The sequence below is a fragment of the Empidonax traillii genome, unplaced genomic scaffold, assembly GCF_003031625.1.
Source record: "Empidonax traillii isolate 1590-97213 ecotype Southwest subspecies unplaced genomic scaffold, ASM303162v1 scaffold724:size316974, whole genome shotgun sequence".
Taxonomy (NCBI): domain Eukaryota; kingdom Metazoa; phylum Chordata; class Aves; order Passeriformes; family Tyrannidae; genus Empidonax; species Empidonax traillii.
The window spans coordinates 160255-169692 of NW_020955917.1; the positions used below are offsets into that span (position 1 = coordinate 160255).

A 9438-nucleotide genomic window follows, 5' to 3' on the forward strand; every position below is an offset into this window, starting at 1 on the left:
TAAAAAAGGTATAGAAAGTTCATTTATACCTTTTTAAGTAAACGATTTATATCCGTGTTAGATACATCCAGACCAGCTGAAATACGAAGAGAGTGTTCTCCAGAAAGAAAGTACAACTCCAAGTGTTTTGCTAAAAAAGAAAAAAACAACAAAAACCACTTCACCTCCATGACAACAGTGACAAAGCAGACTGTATTATACTGATTTTCAGGAATTACATGAGTCATGAAATCTGAAATGTAATTAAATGCACATACCTAAACTTGTATAGACTTCTCTTGTCATGTTAAACGGCGAAGAAGAAAAGGTTTTTGCATAGAACCTAAGAATTTTCTCCTAAGGGTGAAAAAGCAAGCAATGTATTAAATAGTCATGTAGCTGTGTACTAAAACTGCAAAATAATTAATATGTAGTGGCATTATTCTTAATATTACATATGACTCAGACATCTGTAGAGATGTTAAATATGTTTTATAAAAATATACAATTTAGGATCATAGAAATCTACAGTTCAAAGGAAATTTTACTCAAACACTTAAACCAATGCAAAGCCTCGCTGAGATACAAAGAAGTAGCTCAAGGAACATTATTCTACTTTTCCATTACTCATCAGCAACTTGTAATTAGGACTGTTTTAGAAGAAACTGTAGAACTAAGCTGAAAGAGAAATATATGACAGCAGCTGGAGCAACTTTCCTATTTATTTCATAATTACTTTAAATTTCAAAGAAAATAAACTAATTTTAATTCAGATAATAAATAATCTAAAAGCAGTTTAAGCAGCTGCCATTTTTTTCCTTACCATGGCCTGTGTAATATTACCATGTATCATTTTCTCATCATCATAGGGCATAAGCCTGACTTAAATAAGAAATATTAACATGAACTGTTTTACAGAATAGTTTTGTCAATTTTTTACATGTCTTTTTGCTGTAAGAAAATCAAGCCTCTTCATTCCCATTAAAAGACATGGAATTGAGTGCCTAAAAATTCTATTAAAAACCTGTTGCAATCCTTTAAACTAAGACCGACTAGAATCATGTAGCTTCTTCACTTAAAAAAGTAGTTTATGTGACCCATACAAAAATAATAAAGTGTCTTGGAACCCTGCTGGACTACCTGTAATACTTATGTAGCTTCTTATACCTCTTCACTACTCTTTACTGTGGGTACATATCTGATAACTATATACAAAACATTCGCTTACACTGAACGTTGCATCAGGATCCGACAGAGAGATCGTCAGATGCTTACGCAGATTTGGCCAACTCTCAGAGCTCAGAATATCAGAGGGGGGGGCAAGGCACAACATCTGCAATGCTTCTTGGCGAACCTGAAGCGGTCAAATAGACAAGCACCACAAATCCATTCAGAGCAACCTCTCAAATACATAATTTACAATATAATTTGTAGGAACGAAAGAAGGAACAGAACCTGGCTATAGAATAAATACAAGGAATTCTAGAATACTTATCTTCTGCTATACTTTTTATGGTAATTTGGACAAGACACCACATCACTGAGGGGAAAAAAACATGTATATGAAGAAGCAACAAAACCAGTTTAAACACGTTTTCAATACTGGATGCAAGGTTTTTGTTCTACTTTCTTCTTGTAATCAAATATTTTATTATCAGGGAATATAGTTCTCTAAATCTGTCAGTTAAGGGAAGTGGACACAGTTATTAGATACTTTTTACTGCTGAATTACCATCAGTATTGTATTCTAAATATTTTTAAGTATCTTTTCATAGTTCTGTTCACAGACAACTGTAATCTCTAGTAACTTATTTCATCTAACTAAAACAAACTACAGGAAATTTCAACAATATTTAATAACATCAGACTTTTTACCTGGTTTTCTAACAAAACTCAATCACAATTTTGTATCAGTTCCCATCTATTGTGCCTTTTTCAACTGCCAGACAAGCCCAAACAAACCACACTGAGACAGCACACTCAAACTGGTATTTCTCCAAGCTTCTAAAATAGCAGCAGCTGGTGCTGATTGCTGGTTAGAGACACAAATTAGTACTGCCACTGACAGGAAAGCAAACCTAACTTGGACTTTATACATTCCATCTGGCAGTAGCTCGTTGGCAAATCAGTAGGCATCTCTCTCTTATGATAGGGGTAACTCAAAGGGCAACACAGAAGTTATCAAGAAGGGCAAGGGACATATATACAGGACAAATTTTTTTTCTCATAGAACAACTTTTTTCAAACTAAAAATGCCAATCTATAGTACATAAACTTCTAAAAAAATAGATACCTGCTGGAACACTATTTTTTGAACCACACAGTTACAAACAACGAAACAGAGCAATTGCTGCACTGAAGTCAAGATACATGAACCAACAAAGTTCCCCCTTATTAACACAGCAACTATTATGTACAAACATTCTGTTCTCCAATATGCCATAAACATTCATCTGTATTAACATTTCATTTCTGCTTTTAAACTCACTTCCTTAGGCTGAAGAGGGTCAAGCCTTTCTGCAAGCAGCTGCAGTTGTTCTTGACTCATGAATGCGTAACTCTGCAACACACATTATAAAATGATCATCAGTATATTTTATTAAACTGAACAGAAGATTAAAATCATCAGTCTTTCTGATATCTAATTAACTTTTAATAATTAGAATCTCAACACTTATTCTAACTTAACAATTAAGTCAACATTCCAAATGTTTTTTGCTGTTTGCCCGAAGTTAAATTTACCGCAGTGAAATTACCATTACATATTTTGCTTTGCTTTACTTCAAAGTATCCCGTATTGTTATAAAATCCCTTACAATAATTTATTCAGTAAGCAATACAACATAGTGCAGTCATCTGGAAATGAACTGCATGTAATTTGGTTCCTAAACTAAAATAACAAAAACTTAGATTATGCAGTGCTTTTACCATTATCTTATCTTTTTCTATACAATACTTGGATAGGTACTTCAAAGCATATGGCCATCATATTAACCTTATCTAGCATACGCTGCCCCAAGGTTAGTTACCTAGTATTAGCTTAATACTTCAAAGTGAAAGAAATGTAATTTGGAAGAGAGGAAGAATGAATCTTTTTCTAGGGCTGTTCTCAATCTCCACTCAATTTAGCAGTACCACGCTTATTTCATAACATAAGGAGAAAACACACTGTACTTGGTTGAACGAGGAGTCACTGTCAGAACAGTTGTCTGTAGAATAGCCACTCTGACGTTCTTTCTTTGTTTTACTATCCAGCTCCTTATTATGCATCCGATCTTCTTCAAACTTGTTAATCAAAGATTCTACCACAACCATCATGACATTCTTCAAAGCATGCATCATTTCTCTGTATCTTCAAAGCAAAGATGATTTTAATATTAAAGAACATAAAAATCACTCTATAAAAAAAATAAATTGCTAAATCATGAATAACTGAATATGACATAAAGCTAATTGGACCTAAACTCACTGAATTTACAGAACTTATGAATACCAACTGCAAATCCAAAATGCACAACAAAACATGTATGTACCTTAAATGTTTCAGATAACTTTATCTTAAAATTGTAATATAAGTCTTTTTTTGCCCTTCTAAAACCATTCAGTGAAATACTACTAGCATAATTCTGTTCTGGGATGTCAAGAAAGAACAGTATAAATACACCAAAAGGGAGGATCTGTCCCTTAGAAAACAGGTCAGTTCTCATTTTTGTTACTATTTATGTTTCTTCTAGTTTCAACATCTCAATTTTTCTCCTGTTATAAGCCCAAAGCAGACTCAGTAGAAGAGAACACATCATCCTGATTCAGTATCTTGAGTACGGGACATGCATATAAAATAATTTTCTTTCAACAAAACTAAGGGTTTTCTAACTTACATAAACTGAATAATATCCACAGGGAAGTAATTCAAAATAAAAAATGCTTCACAAAAACATCCTATTGTAAAATGTTGACATTTTATTTCAAATTATTTTTTTACGTTAAGGCTACTTTTACTTATTCCAGTCATCAAAAATACAAATTACCATATTATGCTTTAATATCCTGTCAAATTAAAAATATGAGATACAGACATATTTAGCCTATTGGACTGTCTTCTACCAATTTTAATGAGCACAAGAACTCTAAGGTCCTGATCCTTGAAATAAAATTATACAAACAGCATAATTTGAAAAACAGTTACGCTAAGATCAATTTTTCAGGTGAAAGTAAAAGCCTTGTCTTTTTGTTTTCTTCCTCTTCAACACATAAAAATGACCACGGATGCTAAAATCTTAAATGCCTCAAAAACTTCACAGATTTGCTACCAATCATTTTATGAAATAGTTCATAACCTTAATTTCAGGGTGAGACAAAGTGTGCAAACTGAAATGTAGGGTGAGAATATCTGACCTGCTTAGCACTGATTTTTGTTACAGGTTCAGAATTATTGCTGGTTCAGATTTTATTTTTTCAAAATGAGTTATAGAAAAGAGAAAGGATGACTAGGACCAAGAATAAAGAGAGATGATATATACTCACTCTTTCGATTCCCGTGTCTTCTTAGTAAGAAGCTGGACAAGTGTGTCATAGCCAGATATTTCACACTGATTTTGAGCAGAGGTATATTTTTCTGTTTCTTCGTCAATCACAGGTCCCACGGTATTTTTTATATATTGTCTAAGGTATTTCACAAACTCATAGCTGCAAGAAATGCACAAAATTATAATGTAACAGTTATCCTCAACTTCACTGTGAAACATTTTCAACATGATATCAACATTCACTATCTCCTCTCTTAGCAGCCTTGTTACTTCAAGACAAAGGTTACGACTTGCAGAGAAGTACATGTCAACAGTGTATAAAAACACATTAAAGTCTGATTTTCTTCAATATGGTAATTACCAGCATATTGCAGGAAGAAGCAACACCAAACGGTAAAAGTCTACTCAGAAAAAAGAGTGAAAAACCAGAAAAAATGCTCCTTATATAGTTTAAAATCCTCGATTCAATTTTCATTAGTTTTCTGAGGATCTTGAATTTCCATCTTTTCTACATCAAAGTAGGAACAAAGGATAAAGTAAGGCCTCAAAATCTGGTAAAATTACCAAGTCAAAATAAGCATGAGGCCGAAGCACTGCTGACCAAAATGCCAAGCTGAACTAGAGTACTGGATGGACACAGTACTAACAGATGACTTGGCGGATGGGTTAAGGGTCAAGGAGAACATTTCTTAATGGCCTCACTAATAAAGCATCTCAGAACCTCTCTGACCTTCTTTGAAAACCAATCTGCACTGCTGTGGGTGATGAACAAGACAAGAATACCTCCAGAAATATTCCAGCACCAGAGAGTAATGCTCGTGGTCTGCATTTAAAGCATCACCTGATTTTCCATTAAATGTAACATAAAACCATTTTTATAAAAAGAAAGCATCTTTACCATCTCCATATAAGAAAGCATATAAACATGTAAGAAAAGAGTAATGGACGTCATGGTTTCACTATTCTAAGGGAAAAAGCAACATAGGCATTGTTTCCACCAGCTGTAGAATTTACTCCCTCAACCTGGATATTCCCCTGTTATGTTCTCAGAAGAAATACCGACGGAAGTAATTTCATAGGTTTTTTCTTGTTTGCACTTTTTTATTTTACACATTTTAAGGAAAAATATTTTTCTTTCAAAATTACATGTAACTTTCAGTTGGCACCATCTTTGATGTGTTTTTAACCAGCTCCTTTTACTCTTATGCTTGTCACCCAGGAACCTGGTGGTCAGAATTCAGAATTCACAAGAGTGCCAACAAAAGCGTCACCCAATACAAGTTGTATTACAAATTAAAACTGAGCTAAAATACATTTTAAAGAATCTTCAGAATGCACACAAGTTTCAAAAGTTTAAAATTACAGTGAAACTTTAGATAAGCCCTAGCTGTATTTCATTGATTTACTTTTAGCAACTTCTACCACTGACAAAGCAATGCTAAAAACTACATAAATTTAAGAGAAAGAAGATAGTGCCACTTCTGAAAAAAAATGGCAGGGAATCAGCTTTCTCAGAAGTCGTCAGGTCAGAGCTCTGGTCCTTATTAAAATGTCTTCAACATCATTTCAGCTTGATATTCTCTTGGCTTGTCATAAAACGCACACAAAAAATCTCCCATGTAGTAAAAAAATAACCAAGTTAGAACATCATGGAAAATAAAGAGGAGTGTGCGCTCCAGAAACCTAGATCACATGTAAGTGAGGTCACACTGTCCAGTCTGATTTAACGAAAGTGTGATGGGGTACATTTCTGCTTTATTTAAAACATAAATTAAAAGAATAACAAGATTAGATAAACATACTCAGTTCACGATAAGACAAGCATGTTCACGATATACGATAAGATAGACATGTTCAGTAGTATAGGTCAGATGGAACAATCAAATATGAAAGCCAAACAGTCTTCTGAAAATTTATTTTGAAAAACAAGATTATATTGTCTAGCAGGTATCAAAAACAGTGACAACCATCAGTGAGGATTTCTTCTAGCTCTTCTTCCCATGTGCATTTAGTAGATTACATGTGAACACTCAACAGTTGACTGCTATGTAGTTTTTTAAATTCCTCTCTTATAAACAGCTCATAAATTACTGTTACAGTGAAGATATATTACCAAGAGCGAAGGGAAAAATAAATAAACCAGGAAAATGGCAAAATTAATTTTATTATCTAAATTAGCATCATCTGAGAGTTGATTATTGACATAAATATATATATATATAAATACATACATATTTGCAAAACACTATGAAATGCAGACATTTCCCAGGAATAACACAGTTCAACACATATCACCTTCTTCAAAAAACTAAAAGCAGTGAAAATATTTTACTTGTGAAAATTCTCATCTGTTTCCTCCAAATGCAGGAGAATCTCTTCTGCGCATTCTACTGATGGGGCTCCAGTGATTTTATCCTTTACGCTCTGCAGCAACTGTCTAAGCATAGACTGTAATAGAGCTTCATCTTCACTTGTGAAGTTAGACATCTGTAGAAAACAAACACAAGAATAACAAGCTCTCAGAGTTTACGGTTTTTCCTTCCCTCAAGATGCTAAGAAAAGCAGATATCCCTTAAACTACCAATTTTTTCCTATTATCAACAACATGAGATTTTCTACCAAAACACATGATCACAGAGAGGAAGTCTTCACACAAAACAAAAGTAATTAAATGTTTTAATAAAACTAAAATTGTAGCACAATTTTCTAAAAGAAACCACATTAAGAAAACTCTAAATACTGCTATTTGTAGTTGCTTGAGGACTTGCCTATCAGATAGGCAGAAAACTACATTGCAGGCTAAAAAAATAAAAAAGAGGAAGGGTTTTACAGGCATAATGACTGTATCTTCATAAGAAAACTCTACAAGCCTTTCAGCTGCTTCTCATCCAGCTCTGATTTTTGGATCCCTCTATTCAGAGCTGTTGCCGTGTCCATGACTGAAAGTGCTGTTAGCTTCCGCAAGGGCAGGTGGAATTATCAGGCCTGCCTAAAGTTCCCTGTGGTAATCACCTGCAGTGACCTGACAGAGTTCTGTCAAATTAAACTTCATCTACTGGGAAAAACTGGGAGGAGCAGAAGCAGTGACAAAGAGGAAACATCTGTCAAATCCAGAAGACAATCAGTTAAATTTTCAAGGGTTACCAAAAAAAAAGACAAAAGCTCAATTTTGATCTTGATTAATTAATTAATCAAAATTAAGGGCTTAAACATCTTTATATGCCAAGGAATATTTTCAACCCTCAGTGGCAGTTCTAGCTTTTATGTTTCTAATAGAGAGGTCTGACTTTTTTTTAATTAAAAAATCAAAGACTTTCTAAGCACCTGTGAATAAACAATACACACACTTGGAAGAGACAATACAGTCAATCACAGCTTCAGACTTAAATACTATTAACTGACAAAAAAACTCCAAAAAACAACCCAAAGCCACACAGCACCAGCTGGTGGAGTTACCTCTTATGAAAAGTAACAGTTCACTAAGTTAGCAGTTCTCTGTAGTTAAGTAGTGCAGTTGCTGAACATTTTATTTTGATCAAACATAATTCAATATTAACTCAATCAAATTGCCAGAAAAAGCATTCAACTAAATTCAGGACAAACAAACAAAACACTGCAAATCCCTTGTAATATACTTACCCCCGATTTGCTGTCCTCTTATAAATTAGCATCTCAGAATATGGTCTATATAAACCTTAATATTGGATAATATCCTAAGCCCTTGGGGTAAAAAAATTACTTAGTATTCTGGTACAAATAGGTATTTTTGAAAGTGCAAATTATTAAGATACTGGAAGGCAGTCGGTGCAAAGTCCCACTGAAATTATTCACAGATACAAATCAAGATGATATCTGCTTTGAAAACTCCTACCTGAATTATGTAATCAGTAAGAGAGATACTTATATTTGTAAAGGTTGGTGGTTTGTTGTGTTTGGTTTTCTAGTATTTGTTGTTTTGTTGTTTGTTTGTTTTGTTTTTTTTTCCCAGCAGGCATATCACTCATTCAGTTTCCAGGCAACGTTGAAATTATGGTTTTCTCCCTAAAAAAGCCTCACCCAAAGCCCAGTTTAGGTAGTCTTTTCAAGGTCAAACTCATTTTGCCGGCACCGACCCACAACTGGAAATCCCGCCCCCCCCCCAGCCCACGGGACGATCCAGAAGCGGCCTGTTTATCCTTACGCAAGCCCTCGCTTGAGCGGGGCAAAGAAAAAAAAAAAAAAAAAGTGGCAATTTTGGCAACAAACCAAGGACAGCAGTTCCCACCATACGAGCAGTGCGAGAGAACTGCTACCCCCTCTCGAGCTTTATCGCCCGTCACTCAGCTGCGCACCAGTCCTGGGCAGCAACCAGCACTCTCGGAGCTACCCCGCGTACGAGCAGAGCAGCTGGTCTCTTTCAAGAGCGCCGGCACAAGCTAACCCTGCCCAGGTGCTCCTGTCCCGCCGCGGCTGACGGCGCGGGCGGGCTCTGCCGGGGCGCCTCGGCTGCGCTCGCCCCGCTCGGCTCCGCCGCCCGCGCCGCGCTCCCCCCGCCCCGGGAGCCCCGCACTCCCGGTTCCGCCTTGCGCGCTCCTGCCCGGCTCCTTGCCCCCGTCCCGGCGGGAATCACCTCGCGGCGGCGGTGGCGGCGGCCCTTGGCAACGGCGGCGGGCGCTGCCGAGTCTCGCAGGAGCCCTGGTAACATCGCGAGAGGCCGCGGCCCGACCGCTGCCGCCACCGCCGGGAAAGGGAGGGCGCTGCTGCTCCTGCGGCATCGCGCCTTGAGCGTCCCGGTGCAGCCGTGGGTCTGGGACACGCTGATCGATGAGGGTCTCGCCGGCAGGACTCATTGAACACTCAGCTGCGGATAACGTGGCCCTCCCTGTCTTCAGGCTGGTGTGTCAGGGCCCCCCTGGTCTGTCCAGCCCGTGGTGGTCCCCAGGTTTTCCGCTGA

At 36.8% G+C, this 9438-nt stretch overlaps 1 protein-coding gene across 5 annotated transcripts in view; it reads right to left on the reverse strand.

The window, feature by feature from the left end:
* The window catches only part of TBC1D32 (TBC1 domain family member 32), an 82650-nt gene extending 73476 nt beyond the window's left edge, over positions 1–9174 (reverse strand). Inside the window, exons 1-8 of one of the 5 annotated variants that reach the window (XM_027900416.1) lie at positions 9115–9174; positions 6838–6992; positions 4504–4665; positions 3154–3331; positions 2468–2539; positions 1208–1333; positions 258–336; positions 30–130 (exon numbers count right to left, since the gene is read on the reverse strand). In XM_027900416.1, coding sequence (XP_027756217.1) covers positions 30–130; positions 258–336; positions 1208–1333; positions 2468–2539; positions 3154–3331; positions 4504–4665; positions 6838–6992 — 873 coding nt within the window. In that variant the 5' untranslated portion in view covers positions 9115–9174. Of the gene's footprint in view, positions 1–29; positions 131–257; positions 337–1207; positions 1334–2467; positions 2540–3153; positions 3332–4503; positions 4666–6837; positions 6993–8144; positions 8292–8797; positions 8988–9114 lie in introns of those variants that run through there. The other 4 variants (XM_027900413.1, XM_027900414.1, XM_027900412.1 and 1 more) reach the window with 4 other exon arrangements.
* Between the last annotated feature and the right edge of the window lie 264 nt (positions 9175–9438).